This window comes from Chiroxiphia lanceolata, chromosome Z, assembly GCF_009829145.1.
Source record: "Chiroxiphia lanceolata isolate bChiLan1 chromosome Z, bChiLan1.pri, whole genome shotgun sequence".
Lineage (NCBI taxonomy): Eukaryota > Metazoa > Chordata > Aves > Passeriformes > Pipridae > Chiroxiphia > Chiroxiphia lanceolata.
The window spans coordinates 1,481,296-1,504,425 of NC_045671.1; the positions used below are offsets into that span (position 1 = coordinate 1,481,296).

Sequence of the window (23,130 nt, forward strand, 5' to 3'; positions counted from 1 at the left end):
GGGTGAGATGAACAGGGGAGATGAGGCTCCCTGCAACATCCTTGCAGCATTTACATTGGTACGTGGGTGGTGGTGATTCCTGGGGAGATTTTGGGATGCAAGTACAACACAGCTCTGGAAAAGTGGAGGTTGTGGACTCCCCATTCCTGAAACTGTCCAAGGCTGGATTGGACAGGGCTTGGAGCAACCTGGTCTAGTGGAAGGTGTCCCTGCCCATGGCAGAGGTGTGGAACTGGATGAGCTTTAAGGTCCCTTCCATCCCAAACCATTCTCTGATTCTATGATTTTACAAATCTAAAGTGTTGCAGAAGGTGTTAACAAAGGGAGAACACCCTTGTGCAAGGTTCTGGGAACCTACATGTGAACTGCAGGGACCAAGGACTCTGTCCCTAAAAAGGCGAGTGCAGGTGAGGACTGACACAAGGACAACTCATCCCCAACATCCTCAGCTGTGGAAAGGGAGTTGAGGTGCCCAAACGTGACAGCATAGGGCTGGAGAGGGGAAGGAGCCCTCCCTGCAAACACGAAGGAGCAAAGGGAAATATAAATTACAGGACAGAGAGCAAATGGGGGAAAAAAAATGAGTGAAATGGGCTGAAAAACAGAACCCAAGCAGCAGCACTGTGTTATTTGGGTTTAGAACCCCTGTGAGAGCAGTGATCCCCCACAGCACCACCTTTAAGTGCTCAGAAAAGCAGCAGCAGAAATGTGATTTTTATAAAAATACATATAGGAGGATATAATTGTAAAACCAATTGTAGTCACTACATACAACTCTATTCCTCCCCCAAACGCTTCATCGCCCCCCCAAAAAACAGGACTGCATTTATCTTCAGGAAATCAGCACAAAAGCATGTTTTCTAACAAAGACACTGCATTTTTTTTCTGCTTGAAAAGAAGAGCAGAGCAGTCCTGCTAACAGGGGGTTGGTTTCTTCCACGAGTTGTAAAATCCAGCCCCGGGGATAGAAGTTACCTTCGCCGTAAAACAATCCACCGACTGGATTTCACAATCTCTGTCGTCTTTCTCTCCCCACAGCAATATTTTTACAGTGTTTGCCCTCAAACCAGTTTTTCATCAGCCGACATGTGTAATTACCACCAGACGGGTTTTGGATAACCCATCCCCATGTGCAGTTTTTCCTCCCACCCTCATGTTGCACAGCTGCTAACCTACCCAATCTGGCCTCTTCCAGACTTGCTTTGAAAGCTGAATTTGACCTCTTCTGGACCTCAACATTTTAAATTATCGAAAAAAATGCCAGTTTAAAATTGTTTTCTGAGCTCGAAGTGTGCTAATCCTTGGAATTGTTCAAGGTCAGGTTGGACAGGGCTTGGAGCAACCTGGTCTAGTGGAGGTGTCCCTGCCCATGGCAGGGGCGTGGAATATGATGAACTTTAAGGTCCCTTCAAACTTAAACCATTCCAGTATTCTATGATTTTATGATCAAGGCAGGGGGTAGTAAATGCTCCTCAGGATTTATTTTGGGTTTTACCACATGGAAAAAGAAAGTGCCAGTGACAGATAATTTGGCTGCGGTTGACAGAAGGGACCTGGGGAACCCCCAGCTCAGCTGATACCTGACCATGGCACACCAGGTTGATGCTGCTCTCAACTCACCTGTGCATGGCAGCTTGGCTCCAGCTCCTGCACATCTGATGCCAGAGCATAGGACTGTGCCAAAAAAGCCAAGGCTCCTCCAGAGCTCATGATTATTATTTTTAAAGGTAAGAGGGCACAGCTTGTTCCCCACCTCCACCCTCAGGACAACAGCCAGAAGGAAATTCTCCTTGGTGCGTGCATGAAGCAAGAGCAGACAGGATTTGTCCCTTGGATTGGTGAACCTGGGGCATCCACCTATATCTTCAGGCACCCCCCAATTAAAACCCAGGCTTGGTGCTGCTGGTAGAAGTGTGGAAATGGTCTCCATAACCACCCATTTGGACTTTGCACTGGCCCTTGATGCCACGGAACCTCATGGACCATTTTCTTGACCTGCCCATGGCAGGCAGATGGAAGTAGATGATCTTTAAGGTCCCCTCCAACCCAAATCCCATTCTGGGATTCCATGATTCTATAACCTCTCACACTCATGCAGACCCTCATGGCAGCCCAGTTCCTTGGGCAACTGTATCCACCACACCTCCACCAGTTGCAAAGGCAGGGATGTGCCCCAAGACCTGGTTTCTTCTCACAGCTCTGTCACCGATGACTGATGTGGGGTCACCAGTACCGTCAGCAGGGTCTGTCTGCCCCATCCCACAGCTTCACAGAATCACAGAATCATTTAAGTTGGAAAAGCCCCCCAAGACCATGAAGTCCAACCTGTGTCCGATCCCCACCTTGTTCCCCAGCCCAGAGCGCTGAGTGCCATGTCCAGTCGTTCCTTGGACACTTCCAGGGATGGGGATCCATCACCTCCCTGGGCAGCTCCTTCCAATGCCTGACCACCCTTCCCAGGGAGAAATTCCTCCTGATGTTCAACTTGAAGTCTTGGCTTCACAGGAGGCCACATGTCATGTATTTGGACATCAAGAATGACATGTGTGGGGCCAGAAATGCTGATGCTTTTCCCTCTGGCAGGGCTGGAGGAAGAGGAGCAGAGGCTGAAGCCAGGCCAGGACCATGCAGCACATGGTAGAGGTGATTTCTCCCATCAGACCTTTGCCATCTCCTGGCATCACTTTCCCCAAAGTGGAAACTTCTGACGGGAAAGCTCTACGGGAAGTTATTGAGAAGGTCTGAGCTAATAAAATCCAAACAATTTGTTTAAATGTTATTGCTACAGCAACATAACATACATCGAAACAAAGCGCTTTGTTTGGTGAAAAAACTGGGATGATTTAGGACAGAATGGAATTCTGAAATCTCAGTATTTCTCTTGAGAGGGAGTTAGTATTTTTTCCCATTAACTCTGTGGCACGGCCATGACTGGTGGGAAATGGCTTTGATCTGGCATGGAATGAGGCATCAGCTGAGCATCCCATCCACCAAGGCTTTGTCCTTTGCAATACCACTTTACTCCCCTCAGAGGCTGCAGTTCCAAAGGGAGCAGTGCCTTGGCACAGGGGGGAAAGCCAAACCACCTCCCTATAAAGGCTCCATTTCTGGGACCCTCTGTCCTCAAGACCTCATGCTAATCTGTGACAGAAAGGATAACCACAGGACTCTCCAAGAGGTATAGGCAGTGTAGGCATCCTGTAAGTGTTAAAATCAATAAAATATAGCCCAAATATCTAAGTACGAGATATTTTTTGCAGAAATCTGTCCCTAGGAATTCAGAGAAGTCCTGAGGAGTAGAACAGACATCAAGCTAAGCTCAGTAGTCATATTTATGCAGCCACACAAGTCTCCAGTTTCATAGCTAAGGATCACAACACTGGACCCAAAAGGAAGAGGCCATATATTCTTGTAGTGTGCTTTATTGTTTTACTATCAGTGTTTTTCTTGGATCCCAAGCAATAACCATTGAAGCTACAGTTCAGCTGGCAAGCACAGCAGCAGTGCTGTTACACTAAGCTTACTTATCTTTGTTACCCATTTTGCCACCAGCACAAGCATTTAAAAGCTCCCCTTAATATCCAGTACAGGACAGGAGCTGCTGGAAGAAGAGAACATCCTGCATCCCAGCTATTTGCAGGTTTGCCATGTTTTAGGAAAGCCAAAGAAACTTACTGTGATCCATAGGGTTTCTTTATTTGCTGCTGTCTGGGATTTTGGCAGTCATGAGGAATTCACAGAAATATTCCTGCATCTTGAAAGCTTCAGCTCTGTACCGATGCCCATCCATCTGCTCCAAATTTTCTGTTACTGCAGGTTATTTTCTCATTTAATGTGTCTTGGTGGTCCCAGGGGCCCAGGGATCATCTCTGCTCTTGGCTTCACTGCTCTTAGCCCAACTCCATTGCTGATAAAGTCTTCCCAAACCTGGTCCAGATGCTTGAAACCCTGATTTTGTGGAACAGGTCAAACTCCAGCTCCAGCAAAACCTGGAGCTGTAGGTGGGGGCTCATGATAGGGATGTTTAGGGATGGCTCCTTGGAAAGGGTGGCACATGGTCATTTATGGTAGGTCATAGAGTCATAGAATGGTTGGGGTTGGAAGGGACCTCAAAACTCACCCAGTTCCACCCCCTGCCATGGGCAGGGACACCTTCCACCAGCCCAGGTTGCTCCAAGCCCCGTCCAACCTGGCCTTCAACACTTCCAGGGATGGGGCAACCACAGCTTCTCTGAGCAACCTGTGCCAGGGCCTCACCACACTCACAGCCAAGAGGTTCTTCCCAATGTCCCATTTAAATCCTGAATGGTCCCAAATTCAACTTTCTGAGGCTCAGTTTCAAGCCCACTATTCCTTAAAGAGGTGGGAGTAGGTGAGGTTTCCAGTGAATGGGTACCATGCTGAAGTCAAGACACGTTGGCTAATGATAGGAATTTCCCCCAAAGCCCTGCTCTCTGGAGCAAACATATTGGATCTAGGAGGGGCTGGCCCCCAGGGGAGTTTGGACATCTGAGATGCTTAGTTGTGTCCTGTGAGCCCATTATTTGAATGAGAAGATGCTCTGGCATTAGGGAAATGAAGAGAGAACATGGGGATTAGAGTGCTGGGGAGGAACATGAATTTCCCTGCAGGATCCTGGTGTTGTTGTTACTCCTTGTTTCACCTTCCACCACTTTTCCCCCTCTTTCTCCCATCCTCAGGTCAGGACAAGTTTCAGGCCAATACATATACTTCAGTTAGCCAATAATTAACTGGCATGGGCTAGAGAAGGGTTTTCCAGGGGAGACCTCTGAATAAAAACTTTTTAAAAGATTGTTTTCTAACAGGCAGCAGTGGCTTGCAAGCCCTCACTGCCAGTGTTGGGTAAAACCGATGTCATAAATTGAGGGGGTCCTCTAACAGACCTGCAGGCTCAGCTGAGGTAGGGCACAAACAGATGGGAGCAGGCAGCTGTGGAGGCAGAGACAGGAGAGTGGCCCAATCCATCACCCATGGACCTCTGAGCCCTTTGCACTGCTCCCATGGGCTTCATCCTCAACCCCGTGAGAAGTGATGGGGAGCAAGAGGGACCAGCTCCACCCAGATGTGCAGCAGGATGTGACCCAGCATCAGGAGCACAGGATGAGCCATCCCCACAGAGTACTTCCAAGCTGTATTTCCAAGCAGACACCATGAGGGATAATCTTCTCTCCCCTCCCCCCTCCATATTCCTTTTCCTCCATCCTGAACAAAAGGACGTTCCCTCCCAGACCAGCAGAAGCGATAGCGTGTACCCACAAAGAGATGGGGAAATGTCAAGCTTAAAACATTTATTACTCAGATGATGCATTTTATAGCATACAGTGGGTCTGGATGTTCTATAAACAAAGACTGAATTGCCACAAAGAGTTATTAGCTCCCTTGTTTTAACAGTCTCTGAAATGCTGACAACGATGAGTTTGTGATTTCTCTAGTATGAATATCTAGTCTTTATTCTCCCCAAAACCTTTTTGCTTTTTTTTAAATTTTTTTTTAAAATTTTTTTCCTTAAAGCGCTTAGTTTAACAAATATGATTAAATTAAAAATGTTGCTTTTTCAAATGCAAATAAATACATTAAAAAAAAAAAATTGCTAGCGTTAACTCTGTGTTCTGCAGGACACCACAGCTCCCCTGGCTATTGACAGTGGACTTTGCAACCCTTAGTATAATTTCTCCTGAAAGAATACTGAAAATATCACCGTGACTGTCTAATAGCTAACGCCAAGAAGAGTAAAATTAGTGTAAAGCCATAAAATACCCAGCAGGGAAATAAAAAAAAAAAAAAAAAAAATCATATTTAAGATTTTGAGTGATTTCCAAGTGAGGGATGTTATAAAAATAAGCATGAAAATAAATCATAAGTTATTCTGACAAGTTTTCTTTCAAAGCCATCAATCATGCTAAGAATAGATACTAATTAATCTCCTTCAAGGGAAGGGGGGAACCAAGCAAATCACTTACTTTTCCTTTCTTTTCCCCCACTTCTGTTTCACCTTCCTATACATGAGACTTCTCCAGACAAGGGTGAAATCCCTCATGGGGAAACCAAGCAAGTCACTTTGTGGGTAGCAAAAACCATCAGTTTGGGAAAGAATTTCACCAGGAATGAGGTGAATTAGATGCTGGGGAATCTGGCAGGGAGTCAGAAAACCTGCCCTGCATCTGAGGGAAAGGGGCATGGCCATGGTATGGAGCATCACTCCTCGCAGAGGCTTCAGCCCCTCGCTCTTGCACCAGCCCGAGGTTTGGCCCCACACATATTTGGCCTGAGGAGGTTATTTTCCCCCTTTGCTGATGTAGCCACATGGGGACAACGTAGCAAAACCCCACACAGATGATTTTTACTGAGCAGCAAAGATGGAATCTGGCTAATCTGGGGAGACGTAGCTGGTGGCTTTGCACCTAAAAATACACATTGGAGAGAATTACGCTCTTTGGCGACCGTTTCTACACAAAGACAAAGAAGGAAAAAAAAAAGAGAAGAAAACACTCTAGGATCCCCAGGTGCTCACCAGGCATCCCAAAAAAATTCCCCAGCGTTGCTCCTCATCAAATGTCCTTGTGGTGCCTCTTCTCCCAACACGGTACCCTGGTGCATGATGCCACGTGCCTGCCGGCTTCCTACAGATGGCCTTCAGAAAGATACTATTGGCAGCATGTAATTTTGGGGAAAAAAAAAACATTTTTGGTCAACACTTTTATTCTCGGATATCCAACAGAGTGACTGATGTACCAAAGCAGTTAATGGCTGGACGAACCCATGTTAATAGCAGAGATAAATGGCAAGACACCAAAACCAAACAGACTCCACATAAAAGTTCTTCGTTGGGAAAAATCCCAGTGTTGGAAGGGAAAGTCATGGGCCAAGCCTGGCCAGTGGGGGTTGCAGGATTGCCCTGCAATGGGAAAATTGAATAAACCCTCACAGCAGGCAGGGTTAGGGAAACGCTTTAGCAGAAAGACTGCCTTGTGGCTTACACTTTGACTCTGAATGCCTCCTGATGCACTGATGAAAATTCAAGTTTTTAGAAACAAAATCCCCAAGTTTCTGGATTTTTTTTTTTTTTTTTTTCTTTCGCTACATCCCAAGAAAAAATTCTGGGGGATGTGAGAAGCTGCAGGGGCCGGAGTGGTGGCCTGGATCGCTGCTGGCAGGATCCCTGGCACCCCGACCCATCAGGCTGCGTCCCTGTTATAGGACTTTTCTGCTCCGTAAAAAATAAAAAGAAAAATGAAGACAAAACTGGTTTTCAGGTCTTCTCCCAGAAGACTGATGCTGTGCCTGAGCGCACTGCGATGGGTGTTATATCCCCTTCTACTCCACTCCCTGAGAACTCAGGGAGCAGGAAAAAACAAAGAGCAATGGGCACAACCCTGAGCCTTGTAATACTGATGGGCTTTGCTGCCTTAATGAAGTTCATCTGCTCATTAATACTCTCAAACCCCATTGCTACTAATGAAGCTGACCCAACGCAAGGCGTTGTCACCACGCAAAGTTCCTGGGCTCAAATCCATGAAGTAAAAATTCATTTTTCCAGACACTTCCGGTGCACTCAGAAATCATTTTGCTGCTTTCTGAGCAGACAGGAAAACTGAAGCTCCCGTTTTCAGCTTGCTCCTCTTGCTCCGTGTGCGGAATAAAAACTGGATCAGCAGACAATCAGATGAGAATCCAAATAATTTTGAACTCCAGCATCATGACTCCTGCCTCTTGCAATGCATTTTCTGCTGAAAACTTCTGCCCTTTAAATTTTGCAGCAAAAGCTTCCTCCCCATCACGTACAGACCAACACATTCATAAGGCACCCAAGAACATACTGCACATCCAAAGAGGTCGGGGTGAAATCTCTCTTCTCTACAAGCCACCAGAAATTCAACATCTTCCTCGGAAAAATGGGTTTAAGCTGCTGTGTTCAGACCCAGCCTGCCTGGTCCGGGGTCCAAGTGCGCCGTCATCGCAGCATGAATTCTCTTATCACAGTAAAGGAAAGTAAATTGAATAATGGGAAAAAACAGGATGGGCTGCCCGGCATCGTGCCTTCCTTGGCTCCTCATCTGCTGTGCAGATGGGACGGGGCAGCTTGCACCCTCATTAGGCTTCACTAAAATAAGCACCTGGAGGGATTTAGTAAGTCAAAGTGTTGACAGATGAATAAATAAGGAGATGATCAAATCTTCTTCACAATTTGGGGAGCGATGCAACGGCGTGGTGTTCCTCCGGACCAGCCTCCTCATCCTCTGGGCATTTCCTCACCCAGGTGGCATCTCAACATCGTCCCCTGCAGCCACCCTCTCCCTTGGGATGCTCCAGCACGGAGCAACGAGAGGATCCTGGAGCAACCTGGGGATCCCCGAGAAAACTCTGCCTCTCTGAAAATCAGTCACCCATCCCTCAATGACATGGTGCCACTTACACCGACCACGGGACACAGCTTCTCCTGCACACTGCACACCTAGAAACACTGGATAGCATATTCAGCTAGTTAGAAGCCAGGTTCAAACCTTCTATTTTTGGCTTTATCTATTTTTTTCGTCTTCTTTTTTCACTCTTTTGTTTTGCCATACATTGTTTGTCTTCTCTTTGACCAGTCTCCAAAGAAGAACATCAAACCTTCATTTCTCCCTCATCCTGTACATCATTAGGCCCAACTATAACAGGCCTGGATTTAAATGCATAATTACAACCGTGACAGTAATTACAATAAAGCACTCCTTCAATGGAAAAAAAAAAGTATTACAAAAAAAAAAAAGGGTTATAGTGGCTGAGGAATAACGGCAACTTGAACAGCAAGAGCCGCAGAATCCCCTTTTTTTAGAGCCCCCAGCTCAGAGAACACGTTTCTCAATCCACCGAAGAGGTTACTGGCAAGATGACAGTGGCTATGTAACTTCTGCAGTGGCTTTTGGACTCATTTAAAACACTCCTTCTGCTTCAGCATCTTCACATAAACCATTAGCCAGCTTGTGGGAAGGCATTGCTCGACGCGCCTCCGAGCTGCTCGCAATTGTCCGTTCGACGATACAATAAAATAAGAAGAAATTACAAATGCTCGAGAAAAAGAAAAGCCAGTGCAAATAAGAAAGTCGTCCCGCTCTCCGATCTGCTCTCAAAGGGGTGGTGGGTAGGTGGGGTGACACACAGAAAGTCGAAAACAAGAGAAGGAGGGGGGGAACCTAACGCAAGCCCCGCTCGACAAAAGCCATCAATTATGAGCGTCTGGTGTAGTGTGTGTCTGGCTTTGTCCTCCCGAGACATCTGCTGCTTGCTGTCTCCTGCCAGTTGGCCAGGGCAAGGCAGGAGGACGGCGTGAAAACAATGCTAGCCCCCACTTGGATTATATTTTTTTTTTTTTCTTTTCCAAATTCTGTGTCTTCTTTCGAAAGCCAAACAATAACCCGGCGGGATGCGCTGCTGCCGCTTGAGCAATGAGTTCAGAAAAGAAACCCCTAAAACAAAACCACGGCGGGGAGGAGGGGTGGCACTTGGCGGCGCGGCTGAAAAAGAAACATGCTTCTCCCTCCCCACCCCATGAACGTATTCTCGAGCATGCTGGGGTTTGGTCTGCTGGGGGGGTTTAAATCAGAAAAGCTCTTGCCGGATCCCATCGAGGCGCGTGTCTTCTCCTCGTCCCTTCCCACCCCACCTCGCCCTGCCCCTCAAGCCGTCAGTTTTTGGATGGTCTTGTTGTAGTACTGTGTGATGGTGGGTGTCAGGGGGTTCCAGTTGTTGGCATGCAGCTCGATGACCTCCAGCAGCAGGGACCTCGTCAGCATGGACTCGGAGGGGCACAGCATCTTGTCGCGTGCAATCGCCAACAGCTCCGTCATCATCTCGGGCAGCTGCTCCTCCAGCAGCCGGCCAGTGCTCTGCAGCTGTTGGGAGAAGAAGGGGTCAGTCGTGGATTATTGATCCCTGCGAGTCCCTTCCAACTTGAGACAGTCTGTGATTCTATCCCTCTATCAATATTAAAACACCCCACTGCCTTTTACAGACACCTCCCGTCCCTCCAGTTCTCCCCTGCGTGGTGCCGGCAAGGTTAAAGGCGTCGTGGCTTCTGAAAACCAAAACCACCCAGCAGCAGCAGCAGGCTCCAAGAGCTGAGCATGAAGGGCGAGGTTTTCAAAAGCATCAGCGCTGGGCTGCTGGAGGAGCGTATGGTTCAGCTCCCACTGACTTCAAAGGCGGCAACGCTGGATCTCTTTTGAAAAAAAAAAAAAAAAAGAAGAAGAAAAAAAATCCCACCTAAAAATCACGCTATTGTTAAAACAAAGTGCAGGCTGTGATGTGGTATTCCTGCCTTCTACCTGGCCCTTCATTTACTCGCTGATTCACAGCTCCCAGTGACTCCCAGTCATTAGCTGGAATAAGCAGAACACTCCTGTGTGCATAACAAATCCTGCTCTGCCAAGATCTGCATTTATACCTGTTGTGCAGCTTTGCTGAGCACAGCCAAGGGCTTTTTCTGAAACAATTACTACTTGAAGAGCCTCCATGGAGCAGCATAAGCCCTAGGTGGTTCCACAGAGAAGGTCCAACCTTGGGGTGGACAGTGGTGAATCCCCCCGCATGGAAGGTTCCCCAAAGCAGAGCTCCCCAAGGTCTTCACCTTAAAAAGTCAAACCCTTCTCCTAGGCTGCCTGTTGCTTAGCTGAATTTTAACCATTCAGGCTGCAATTTCAACTGCTCTCTACAAGGAAAGCATTTATCCCCATGGGCCAATCACTTCCCAAAAAAGTAACTAATGAAACTCAGCTATATTTGTACCAGCATTTCTCTGAGAAATTGCTGCTGAGCAGTGCAAACCTCTCATATGAGCCACAGGACAACTTTTGCTCCAATACAGGTGTTTCTGTGCTTAAAAAATTAATGGAGGGAGAGATTTGAAGGAAGGAGGATGATATAATTTTGTGGTGGGACCCCAGCTACCAAACTTCTTGAGTCCATTTACAAGTACCAGGAGTCCAGTGACAGAGTCTCAAGGGCCACCTCTTATCTCACCATGATGTCTTCTACCTACTCTGTTTTTGTGACACCCCAGTTAGAGTCCTGAATCCAGCTCTGGAGTCCTCAGCACAGGACGGACATGGACCTGCTAGAGTAAGTTGTCCCTGCTCTTTGCAGAGGGGTGTTGGACCAAATGACCTTTAAAGATATCTTCCAAACCACTCTGTCATTCCATAATTCAAAGAAGCAACACAGCTGTTTGGGTCTGTAAACGTCACACATGCATGGCCAAGGACAGAAGGGGCAAAGCAATGAGGATTAGGGCAGATGTGCAGGTGCCTCCCTACCTCCATGGAGCAGCAGAGCACGGCGTCTTCCTTCACATCCTGAGATTGCAACAACTGCAAAAGAGAGAAGAGAGAAGCAGTGAGAAATCCATGACCTCATCATCCTCTTCCTCCTCCTCCCTTATGACCTTCCTTGTATCTCTCTTCATGCAGCTTGGCTTTTGACACTTCCAGGAGGAAAGGATAGGAAATCAAAAAGAGGGAAGAAAAGAGATTGTCCATGCAAAATTTTCAACTAAATAGCAACAAAATACAAGGTAAAATTTAGATTAACAACTTTCATAATAAATTTTGTTCAGGTAACAATGCTTTGTTTTACCCCACGGCAGGCAACGAGAAAGCACACTCATTTCACACGCACAGTGACTAAATGCAACCATCAGTCAACAACACTGGAGCAGCACAGACCTGGGAGCAGCTCTTTGGGAGGGAAGGGCTCTGCCCAAGAGGCAGCCACCCACCACCAAACCTCCCCATCCCCACAGGGACACTTTGGAGAGCCTAAAAATTACCTGATGGGAAAGTTTTACATCCAATAAACCCTAATTAATACGGTTCCTTCTAGGCTGATTATACAGTGGTGCAGGTGCAATGGGTGCCAATGAAACTAGGGAGTCTCAGGTGCACCAACTCCAACCCTGCTCTCCGTGAATTCTGTGTCACAAACATGAGCTTGCAAGCAGGAGCAACTTTCAAGAAAGACCCAAAATGTTGCTGGGCATGGTATGGGATGGTGCAGGAAGATGTTCATCCTACTTGGTTCTGACTCAGGTCATGCAGTGAGGGTCAATGTCTCTACCTGACAGCAGCAAAGTGTGGGACCTCAGTATGTCTCACCCCACAAACCTTGAAACCATGAGCAAGGACTCTTGAAATGGGACCAAAAATACACATTTTTCTTTGTTTTCATCTTTATGACAAGTACTGGCAACGCTCAAGGCCATGGCCACTTCCATCCCATCACTTTGGGATGAACAACGCCTGATGGCCCCAAGCTAATCCCTGCATGCAGTGGGGAGCTGAGTGCATGCACTAACCACTGAGAAAAAAGGAGAAAAAAATGGGAAAACTGGCTTTATTAGTTTATGAAATTCATTAGGGCAAGGCAAACTTTGGAAAAGGAGTTGAACTGATTAAAACTGCCCTTATAAAAGTTGCTCAGCGTAACAGAATGTCCTCCAAAGTCACATCCTTTAGCTAAAATCAGAATTGTGATTCTCAGCCTTATCATCTCTCCTTCCCACTCTTGTTTTTCCTTGTTTCCTTTCCTTTACAAATAAACGCCTGTTTGTTTACCAGTTCCACAACGGTTGGAAAATAGCTCGGGAAAAAAGAGGTAATGCAAGGAATTATCATTGCTCTCAAGAGTTTTGTCTTCAGCCTCTTCTGTACTTGGCAGACAGCAGTTCATTCACTTTGAAGATGATGTTTACAGCATCTCCATGAGCACGTTGTCCACTGGTTTTATCTCACATTAGCCAAAGGTTCAGCCAGGGTTTTCGAGTCGTGCAACAGTGTTTTCTCCCCTCCTTCCCCCCCACCCCAGTTTATCTTTCTGCTGAGTTGGTTGGAAACTGTTAGTTAAGCCCAAGACACATGCTCTGAGATAAGTTCTCAAAAACAGTTCACAGATTCTTCACAAAAAACCACCCATGAGATTATTTTAAACCTAACACTATCAAGTTAAAAAAAAAAAAGAAAAACAAATTAGGGAAAAATATAAACAGGAATAGTCCATAAATTCCCTCCTGGGGTATTTAGCTCATGAGCGTGGGATGAAGTAGGGCCACAAATAAAATACATATTCACCTTTCTTATTTTTGCTGTTCTTTAGTAAAGAACATAACATGAAAATTCAAGCATGAAAATGGAGTTAGGGTTGATTAAGAAGGTCCAGCTCCAGCCCATCCTCTGCTGTGGTCTCCGCAATGATCCTGCTCTCAGTGGAAAAGCTGCAACTTCACTTGGGCTTTCCTTGCCCCACCTTCCCACCTGCAGGATTGAGACACACTTCCCTACCTCAAAAGGTGTTTGTGAGGATGAACATGTCACTGTCAAGCATTCAGATATTTGGCTAGGGAATAACAGTCTTACCTACCTATGATGAAACAGAATATATCCTAACCCCAGCCCTGGGCAGGCACCCTCTAACTTCGTCCTTGCCCTCCTGGACCTCACCTGATGTGACTCGGCTGAACAGGGAGAATGCACGTGCTCCATCTCGTCCGTCAGGGCACCACTTACTCTACCTTGTCCATGGAGACACCATGTACACCACCTTGTCCATCCAGGATGTCCTCCACTGCCCCATCCAGGTACCACGTGCTCCATTGCTCCATTCAGGCATTATGTGCCCCACCTCATTCATCCAAGGCACCATGTGCTTCACTGCTCCACCCAGGTACCAAGAGATACCAGTCCCAAGCGCCACAGGTGAGCCTGCCTGTGACATGTAGGCTGGGGCAGCCCACAACCTGCCCACCAAGCCCAGTGCAGCAGAGCAGGGCCCACCACTCAGATCTAGTAGTGCTCTGGGGAACAAGAGTCCAAATCCATGGCCACAGATGGTTGTCAGCCACCTGCTGACAGTTGTCAGTGCAACGGACCGAAGAGTGGGGGATCAGAAAGGTGTCCCTGTTTCTCTGCATGTTCCTGATCATGTTTCTAGCATGCTGGGGTGCAGGCATTAACTATCTGCTGCTGACCCCTGCATGATGGGGCAGGAGGAAGCCTGGCACAGGCAATGAAGCTTGCTGACTGGAAGGACCATGCTGCCTGGGGTTGCCACCATCAACCTCTTCACTCATCTATGATGACTTGCATGTATTTCTCAAAGGGTGTTCCATCCCCACCCACGGTGCCCCATGTGAGCATCAGGCCACCCCAAAGCACCTGGGAGCTTGCTTCAGCAGGAGCACAGCATTTCCCAAAGCTCTCTGACCCCTGAGTCAGCCCTGATGGGGGCTGCAAGAAAAAAATGGTGCAAATGGTTTGAGAGGTCCAGGGAAATCACAGCCCTGAAGTACCGGCACTTGTGTGACCACCCAGCCAACTGCATCCATCGTTCGCAACCTAATTCATATTTACTTACAATATTTTAAGGTAAACACGCTATACCCATTAAATTAGCACTCCCACATTGGAATTATTATTTATTTAACCATTTATAGCTGCTCCTCCCTGCTGCATGCCACAGCCCAACTCCCACCATGGGCACCATCCCTTCCCTCTCCACCAGACTCCCACGTGGTTCAAACCGGTCACTGAACGTGGATGAGGGATTTGAAAAAGGAGCATGAGGCAGACAACAGGACAGGTGAGCTGAGACTCTCATGCTTCTCGGTTTAACCTGTAATCATCCCCTGGGGGCTGGGGCTGTCTGAGAGAAAAACTTCCCTTTGCTCTCCAGCCGGTTTCCCCCTTACGGGGCAAAGCCGGGCAATGAAAGCAGCAGTTCCTGCTGGAAAGCAGACAAAGAGTCTGCTTGATTTCCTAAGAGAAGAGGCTGCATGCCAGAATCTGCCTGGCCAGTCATATAATACCCAGCCTTGATTGCGAAAGGCTTCTCACTTTTGTTTCTGGTGCTGGACTGGCTGCTCTGCAGACTGGTGGAAGATATCGGGTGCCTTCCCTTCTGAATTTCTGGGTCATGCTGAGAGATGAGCATCGGGCAAGGTCTTCTGCAGGGTTAGTGCAGTGGGCTTAAGATACTAAATATTTGCATAAGCAACCCATAAATAAATTTCTCCTAGAAGTGCTATGTGTGGTGGGGAGTTGCAGTGCCTTGCAGGGTGGCTCTTGAGTGTAACTGGTTTCCATGACGTGCTACTGGGACCCCCCTTCCCTGGCCTCCATGGACTCAAAACCTGCTCTTTACATCTTTGCAGAGGTAAGCACCATAAGCCACATGGGGTGGGCGCGCAGTGGTAGTTGAAGGACCAAAGAAATCCCAAAACTGCAGCTGTGCCTCATCACAGACAGAACCAGCTTGGTCCTCCTGAACAGCAATGGATGCATATGCAAGAGGTGCAGACTACCAGGAGCAAACCAGAGAGCTGAGCTGATGGGACTCACCCCAAATATTTGGGTTTATTATCTGCTTTCTGAGATCACCTGGGCTGCAGAGAAGCTGAAGTGCTTACCTGGTGTTCTCAGGGGTGCCCACACCACAAGGAGGACAGGAGAACCTGCCCCACCGCCCCTTATCAGCAAACCACGCAGGTTCAACTGTGTTCTTCAGCAATTCCCCCCCAGGAGATGGGGTGGGAGCAGCCCAACGCATACATTACCCTTTCCAGCTGCAATGATACTTCTCCCGCACAGCACAGCACTAATTACTGCGTATGATATCGCTTGCAAAATGACACATAAGTGATGCCTGCCACTAACTACCCCTCAGAATGCCGTGTTTTCTGATGCTTCGGCGATGACTACAGTGTGAGAGCATGGAAACCTTGGAAATACCCACTGAGAGCCATGGAGAGGCCGGGGAGAGACTCGGGGAACGCCGGACTGACCACAGCCCATGTGCTGCTCACCCCGGCTCCCCGACGGGCATCCCGGGTTCATCCGTCCAGGTGGCAACACGCACGGACACCCAGACAGCCCCAGGCAAGGAGCTCCGGCCTCCCAACCGCTCCACGGTCCCTGCCCACAGGAATGCTTTTCATCTGCACCCAGGTCACAAGGAGGTGCCCGCCAGTATTCCCCCTGGGAGTGTGGACCACGGCCACAGGGGAACCAACCAGCGCGCTGTGAAGGCATCACTCGGGGGTAGTAACCAGCTCACAGATGCGAAACGAGGAAACGGGTGAAAATGGAGACACGTTTTGGCTGGGAAGGAAAAAAAAAATTCAGCTATTTGTGCCACTTGGAGGTTAGGCAGAGCGGACATACTGTATTGGAAGTGCAGGAGAGACGGTGCTTCCCAGTCCTGCTTTTAAACAGAAGTGCCCTTGGTTAAGGGCAGTGATGGACTTTGTCCTCAATAGGATGAATTTGTTCCAGCTCTGTGTTTGGGATCATCGTGGAGACCCCCTTTTAAGAGGGCTTATAAGAAAGATGGGGAGAGAGCTTTTAGTGCAGCCTATAATGAAAGGACAAGGGGTGATGGTTTTAAACCAAAAGAGGGGAGATTCGGACTAGATAGACAGAAGAAATTACAATGAGGGTGAGCCTGGCACAGGCTGCCCAAAGAAGCTGTGGCTGCCCCATCCCTGGAAGTGTGTGAGTCCAGGCTGGATGGGGCTTGGAGCAACCTGGTCTAGTAGAAAGTGTCCCTGCCCGTTGCAGGGGTTTGGAATGAAATGGGCTTTAAAAGTTCCTTCCAGCCCAAACAGTTCTACGGTTCTATGATTATCCCCAGCAGCGTGGTTAAGGTGTAGGGTGTGCTGTGCTGCTAACACGGCTCTGCAGGCGCTCTTAGTGCTCTAATGGACCACAGCTGGGGAACTCCTGCCCCCAAAACCTCCTGGAATCCCCACAGTCTGCTGGGTGGGTCCTCCTGGGAGCACAAGCCAGTTCTGCTGTGCTTGACGGGTTCTCTGCAGACAGACATCAATAGCAATTTACTGCTTTTCCAGTGGCCCCTTATCGACCTACTGTCGCAAGTCTTTAAGGAAGATGCCTGAGATAAGATCCACGGGACTAAATGGCTCTGCATGGGGAGAGTCACGCACTTCTCCGAGCTACAGGCAATGCTACAACTCCGCTTTTCTTACTGTCACAAGGCAGGGGGTGGTGAAAACAGCCAGGAGACTGAGGAAAACACAGAGTGCAAACATGGGTGTGGGGGATGAGCAGTTACAAAACACTCCACCAACAGGTCAGTTTCAGGATTTCTACAATTTGCTCCCATCAGAATATCAGCTCCTTGACCCACGACATCAGAAGGTCAGCTGAGCTGATCCTGTGCCCATCAAAAAGCTGTGCCAGTGCCACCCTCTTGAAAGGGGTACCGAGTCCCTCTCCAGGAGAAAGAGAAGCCAGATGGAACCTTTTTCTAGAGAAGAAACAAGTGAGCACCTTTGGAAGTCCACAGGCATAAGTCACATCTTCTCTGCTCATCCATTTGATGCTAAGGTTGCCCTAATACAACGTTTTGGATAAAATCTTTCCATTATGAAGCTGTCTGTGCTGGTCCCTGTATGAGGTACAGGCTCTGCTGTGCTCCAAAACGTGACTTGCTGGGATTTGAAAACACAGCTGAGCTGGGAGAGGCAGTCTGTGTCCAGCTGCTTCCACCAGCAATGGTGTTTCTCTCCATGCACCCTTCTGCTCATGCCTCTCTGGGGATCTGAGAAGTCTTCAAGCCTATGGATGATGCACAAGGTGCCACCAGCCTATGCATCTCATGGTGGGATCCTTCTTCCCAGCTGCCTGATTGAGGTGTTGTGGTCTCAGCCTGGGTGAGAACACACTGATAGCAACTCTTGCTGCTCCGTTAGGAAGAGGTCACTGCTGATCCCCTAAGCAGCTGCCCAAATGAGGTGGCACAGGGGGGAAGGACTGGAGCTGCTTGTGCCTGCATGGCTGCCTCAGAGCTGTGTCCATAACAGGCACTTTCCCTAACAAATTTTGGACAACTTAAAGCAGTTTTGGTGGCACCAACTCCTTTTACAGTGATGTGCTCCTCTCAGCTGAGGAGGAGACTTCTGTTCTCCTGTTACACAACCAGGACTCCCTGGGTGGAGGGTAAGAAGAGATTAGTTTGTTTATCGCATCGAGTAAACCAAAATGTTGGTTATCCTCCTTGTCAGGCTCCTGAGGAACTCAGAGATACTTAACAGCAAATTGAATTAAGGCCAGAGGAACAAAATCCTGTACCCAGTCGTGGGAAACTCCTCCTACTCCTTTCCACTGTAGACAAGGGAAACCATGAAACACGACTCCCTCTCCCCGGATCTGGGGATCTGGAACAGCAGAAGGGATTCCAGCGAAGATGGAAACCATTAAGAGGCAATTAGTGGAGACAATGATGAAGAAAATCTGGTCACTCATCAACCCAGACACTGCAATCCAACAGTAGCCTGGTGGTTACACATCCCCTGGCTGGAGGTGGACCTTCAGGACCTGAAGGTGAGTGAGGCAGACGAGCAGAGCCACCCAGTCTGGGTGCACGGGGAGTTCGAGCCACCCAGACGACCGGCTTCATCCTGCCTGGCCGAAGACATAATAACCCTGGGAGAGGAGGATGTGATCTCATCCCAAGGGTCCCGGGGAAACACAAAACATGGAAAGAAACAGTGGCGAGACCATCATGCTTGATTGCAGCGGGCTCCACCCTGGCTGGCCGGAGGCTCTCCGCTTTCCTGGCTCTGCAGAGGGAGAGAGCGCATGGCGGCAGACGCAAATAGTTGTGTTTACATCCCATTGAAAGGGTTTTTGGGAACTAACAATGCCTGGTATGGAGGGTGAGGGAGAAAAACAAAGCCACGCGAGGAGGAGGGACCATCCTGTGAGATGGTATCTAGCTTCGTTTCTTTATCTGCCCAAATTGCTTCCGCTGCCTTCTCCGTGGGTCCCAGAGAGAAAAGGGTGGCATTTCCCCTCCCCTATTTGAAATACGCCACCATGGTTTTAATGCTGGGACTAGAGAAGTCCTGTGGCCTTCCAAGAATATGTTCCTGCACATAAAATACTCAACAGGGCAGCTGGGCTCGAAGGCCTTGGGCAGCCCTCCTTGGTTTGGCCTGCCCTCATCTGCTCCCAAATAACACCCAATCTCCTTAACCCTGCCCTTTGACCATAATGACCAGGATTAAAGGAAATTTGGTGCTTCCCCAAATAAGCTGCATTCACAGGAGTGTTTTTGCCAGCACAGCTATGGGGGGTCTATGGCTGTGGGAGCTTTTAGCATGGTTATTTACTTATGTACTTATGGCAAGGCAGGTGCAGAGGTTCAGGGACATCCAGCCCACCCTGGAGCATGGCCCTACAGAGAGTCACCCATCTCTGCTCTTTGCAGACCCCTGCTCCTGCACTCTACCTCCTGTCATGGCTGTGAAGGTCCACATTAACCCACAGATTAGCATGCTACACTTGCTCCAAATCCCAGACTTTTCTCCAAGCTCTTCCACGTCTTCAACCCTCATCTTCTGGATTCCCAAGATATTTCCCCACTTGTTGCTCTCCTCTGCTCTCCTCTCCTCTTCCTTCATGTGTCCCTGACCCCTAGTCTCCTTTTTTTTCTGTTCCTCCATGAAATCCCTTCCCTCCCATCCCCACATCCCCTCTCCTCCATTCTTTCCCCATACAAACCACTTCCCAGTTTGTCCCAGTCCCACTGGACTGGAGACTGAACAGCTGATTTTTGCAGAACCAGACTGAGGGGGTACCAGAAGGGCACTTCTATGAGAAAATAAGTCCCCTTCTCCATAAATGACTTATTTTCTCTTCAGATCTGGCCTCATGGAGCTACCTGGGTGGATGACAGTCTGGGGTCAAGATCCAGCCCCCTTGGTGTCTTTGCTCATTTGATAAAGCAAAAATTCTGCTTCATTCTCTGACTAGGAAATCAATGTTAAAAATCCTAGCATCTCATTATACTATCAAAGACCCTTTTTTCGACTCAAAGGGCTGATACTTTTTAAAAAGTGAGAGTGATTAAAAAAATCCAACACAACCCACGTTAAAAGATACAATTTTCTTTTCCAAACAGCACCACCCTCCTCGCTCATGACTGCAGCCAGGAAGGTTTTCCTTTCTCTTCCTCTGAAGGAGACAGTGAAAAGGCAGTGCCCTCTTGAAGTTCAGACGTTAATTACTGTGTTAGAATACTTTGCTAAATTACACAGCATGGCCTCGGGAGATAACAGGCACTAAGAGAAGGGAGGGGAGTGGATACCCGTCTACATGCTGCACCGCAGACTCAGACGTGGGGGGAAGGCAATTAGACTGGGAGTATTTATCCTCCCTGCACCACCACCCCGAGGCTTTCAGTTAGCAGCATGTACCCAGCCAGGGAAGCGATGGGAGTGTGCCAAGATTTTAAACGATGCTGAAATGGGACTGTCTCTGCCAACCAGACTGGAGGTAGGAGACAACTCCTGCAGAGAAGCAACTGTCCTGCCTGCTGCCAGCCTGCCGGCTCTGATCCCTGCTGCTTCACGGCTCCTGGGAGCTGCCCTCAGTCCCCAGGGTTGGTAGTAAGACCTTAAAAGCGCCTGTCTTGGGTCAGGTCACTGACCCAAGATATCTTTTGGGGATATCCCCTGCATACCCACGTAGCCCCAGCAGCAATAACCCCTTCAAGCTGGAGGGATCTCTGTGAATTGATCCTGCCGCCACAGCCTCCCGCAAGAAGGAGTTCTGCAGCTTCCTTAGTCTTTCTCTGATGAGCTGCTTCCTGGGGTTTGCTCTGAACCTGCCCCAACAGCCCTGTCCAATGCACCTGGGGGGGCTGAGAGTGGGATGGTGCCACAGCAGGGCTGCTTCCTGTCACCCCTGATATCCAATCCCCTTATATCCAAGCAAGGACAGCACGGGTGGACAACAGGATGGGAAAAAATTTGGGCCGGATGGTTGGGCTCAGAGGGTTGTAGCTACTGGATTATAACCCAACTCTGTCTGAGGGCCAGGGATGAGCAGTACTGAGGCGTGATTCCGGGACCTGCCCTATTTAGCATCCTTATCCGTGGGAGGGAGGAGGAGAAGAGTACAATCTTGTGAAGTTTGGAGATTTAGGGGTTGGGAATTTCGAGATTTGGGGATGTCCTGAATGCGCTCAAGGAGCTGCCATCCAGAGGGACCTCAGTGGGGTGGAGGAAAGTGTCAAGACAAAACTTAAACATTCAACAATAAATTAGGCCAGTGCAGGACAAGAGCACAGGGACATGGGAAAGGGGTGGGATAGGATTATTATGGGAGGTGAGAGCAGGCAGAGCCCACCCTGTGTTGCCGGCCCGTGGGACACCAGCCAGAGAGGTGCCTTGAGGGGACAATAGTGGCATTGCCACCTGGCATCTTCTTGAGCTTAAGTCCCCCAAGCCAGTTTTTCCACCTCCTCGCTCTGTTGCCATAGGCAACTGCTCAGGTTACCTGGTTGTAAAGGCAGGTGTGGCTGCTACATGGCGTCATAAAAATAAACAAATACATCCAAAGCAGCACTCAGCACCAACCACCTTGGCTGGAAGTGGCTGCCCCTGGCAGGGGGCTGGCAGGAAGGTGGCAGCTCCCAGCCCCAGAGGCACCTCCTGAGTCAGTCCCATCAGCATCCACTGAGGATGAGACTGAGACACAAGAGGAGCCAAACCTCCCAACACCACTCATTTGTCCCGGCTCCTACAGAGCGCGGCCGTGGCTCCATGCTGGCTGCCAGCCCTCCTTCCCTGCAGACTTCAGCAATCACCAAGAACTGGGCTGGGTCTCTCAGGATCCAGTGCTAACTCTCCTCCTCCCCAGCAGCAGTGAGGGATGAATCAGGGAGGTCACTGAGCTGGGGTGGCCCATGCCCTCCCCACTGACACACACGCAGCCACAGCAGCACAGAGTTGGATGAAGAACAGCCAGCTCCAACTCTGCTTAGTAAAGAGCTAGGGAAGGCAAAAGTGGTGACAATCAGTGAACAATAGATGGCAAGTAATATTATTTATTATCTCTACATCTTCAGTAGCCACAGGGCACTTCTTGCACCACGCACAGGGCTCTGATGGTTCAGCTGACATTTGCTGCTCCCTTGTGTTAACCCCTTTTCTACATTTTGCTGACACTGCCAAAGGCCGTGGTAAAGAAGAAATATGACCAGGCTGCAAGAACCAAAGTCCCTTGGTTGTTCTCCTGGTTTTAGTTGGTTTTGGGGGACATGCAATGTGAAGCAGTGTTGGAGCAGGGCTGAATGTGGTCCTCAGGGTTTGGACATGGGGCAGAGGCTTTGGGGCGGCAAGGATGTCAGCATGTTCACTCCTCCCCATCCTGGAAGGGCAGAATGAGATGTACAGGGACAAACTGAGAGTGGTTTTGTGAAGTAAAGTGAGGCCTGAGTAAAGAGGGCTATAGGAGAGCTGGGAGGAGACAGTAGAACTCCCTCTTGCTGAGACCATCATGCACAGGAGCCAGGACAAGTTCCTAGAACTGCTAAATCTGTTTTCCTTCAGACAGATAAAAGATCCATGAAGGAATATCATCCTGGAAGATGCCACCACTGCTCCCAAATAAGAAGAGCCAGGTTGGGAGGCAGGCAAGGGCCAGGCCCACAGTGCCCTGACTGCAGCACCACCATTCCCAGGGAAAGCCTTTATCCCAGGAACAATGCCCTTTTCCAGCTCACCCTCGATTCCCCGAAGCTCTGAGGGAAGAATAGGAGGAAAGCTCTTTTATTTCTTTTTAACATCTCTGCTTTGTTATTCTTTTCACAGGCTTCCCAGATTTGATGGCTGCAATAGTCCTCCTGTTCTCATCTGCAAAGGGCCCTCCTGCTTTCCCCAATTGTCTCCAGTTCTGATCTTTGGGTTCACCTTGGGGATTCATTTCCCTTCTCCAACCTAAAATACACACTGTTCCAAGAATAAAATCGTGTTTTGATCCAAACCATCATTCAAATTCACTGTGCTCCATCAAACCATTTGGATGGACCCACCTTTTACTTCCCTTGGTAAACCATCTCTTTGCCTAAAATCCCAATGCTGACCTCATCAGGCGTTGTTGTGAAGACACTCTCCACCTGTACAGACCTCACCCTCAACCCTCAGAATAGTTCTGAAAATTAAACTTATTGTTTCTTTGGGGATTGAGCTCTCAGGAGATGCAGTCACTGTGTTGGACGTGGCAGACTCTTCCTTCTCCTCCTACCCTGTTTTCCAGCAGTTGGCTCCAGTGATTC

General features: G+C 48.7%; 1 protein-coding gene across 3 annotated transcripts in view; it reads right to left on the reverse strand.

The window, feature by feature from the left end:
* Window positions 1-5,294: 5,294 nt before the first annotated feature.
* CTIF (cap binding complex dependent translation initiation factor) overlaps window positions 5,295-23,130 on the reverse strand; it is a 147,757-nt gene continuing 129,921 nt past the window's right edge. For all 3 annotated transcript variants that reach the window (XM_032676105.1, XM_032676104.1, XM_032676103.1), the window contains 2 exons: window positions 11,313-11,366; window positions 5,295-9,893 (listed from right to left, as the gene is read on the reverse strand). In XM_032676105.1, the coding sequence (XP_032531996.1) occupies window positions 9,678-9,893; window positions 11,313-11,366 (270 nt within the window). In that variant the 3' untranslated portion in view covers window positions 5,295-9,677. The remainder of the gene's footprint in view (window positions 9,894-11,312; window positions 11,367-23,130) is intronic.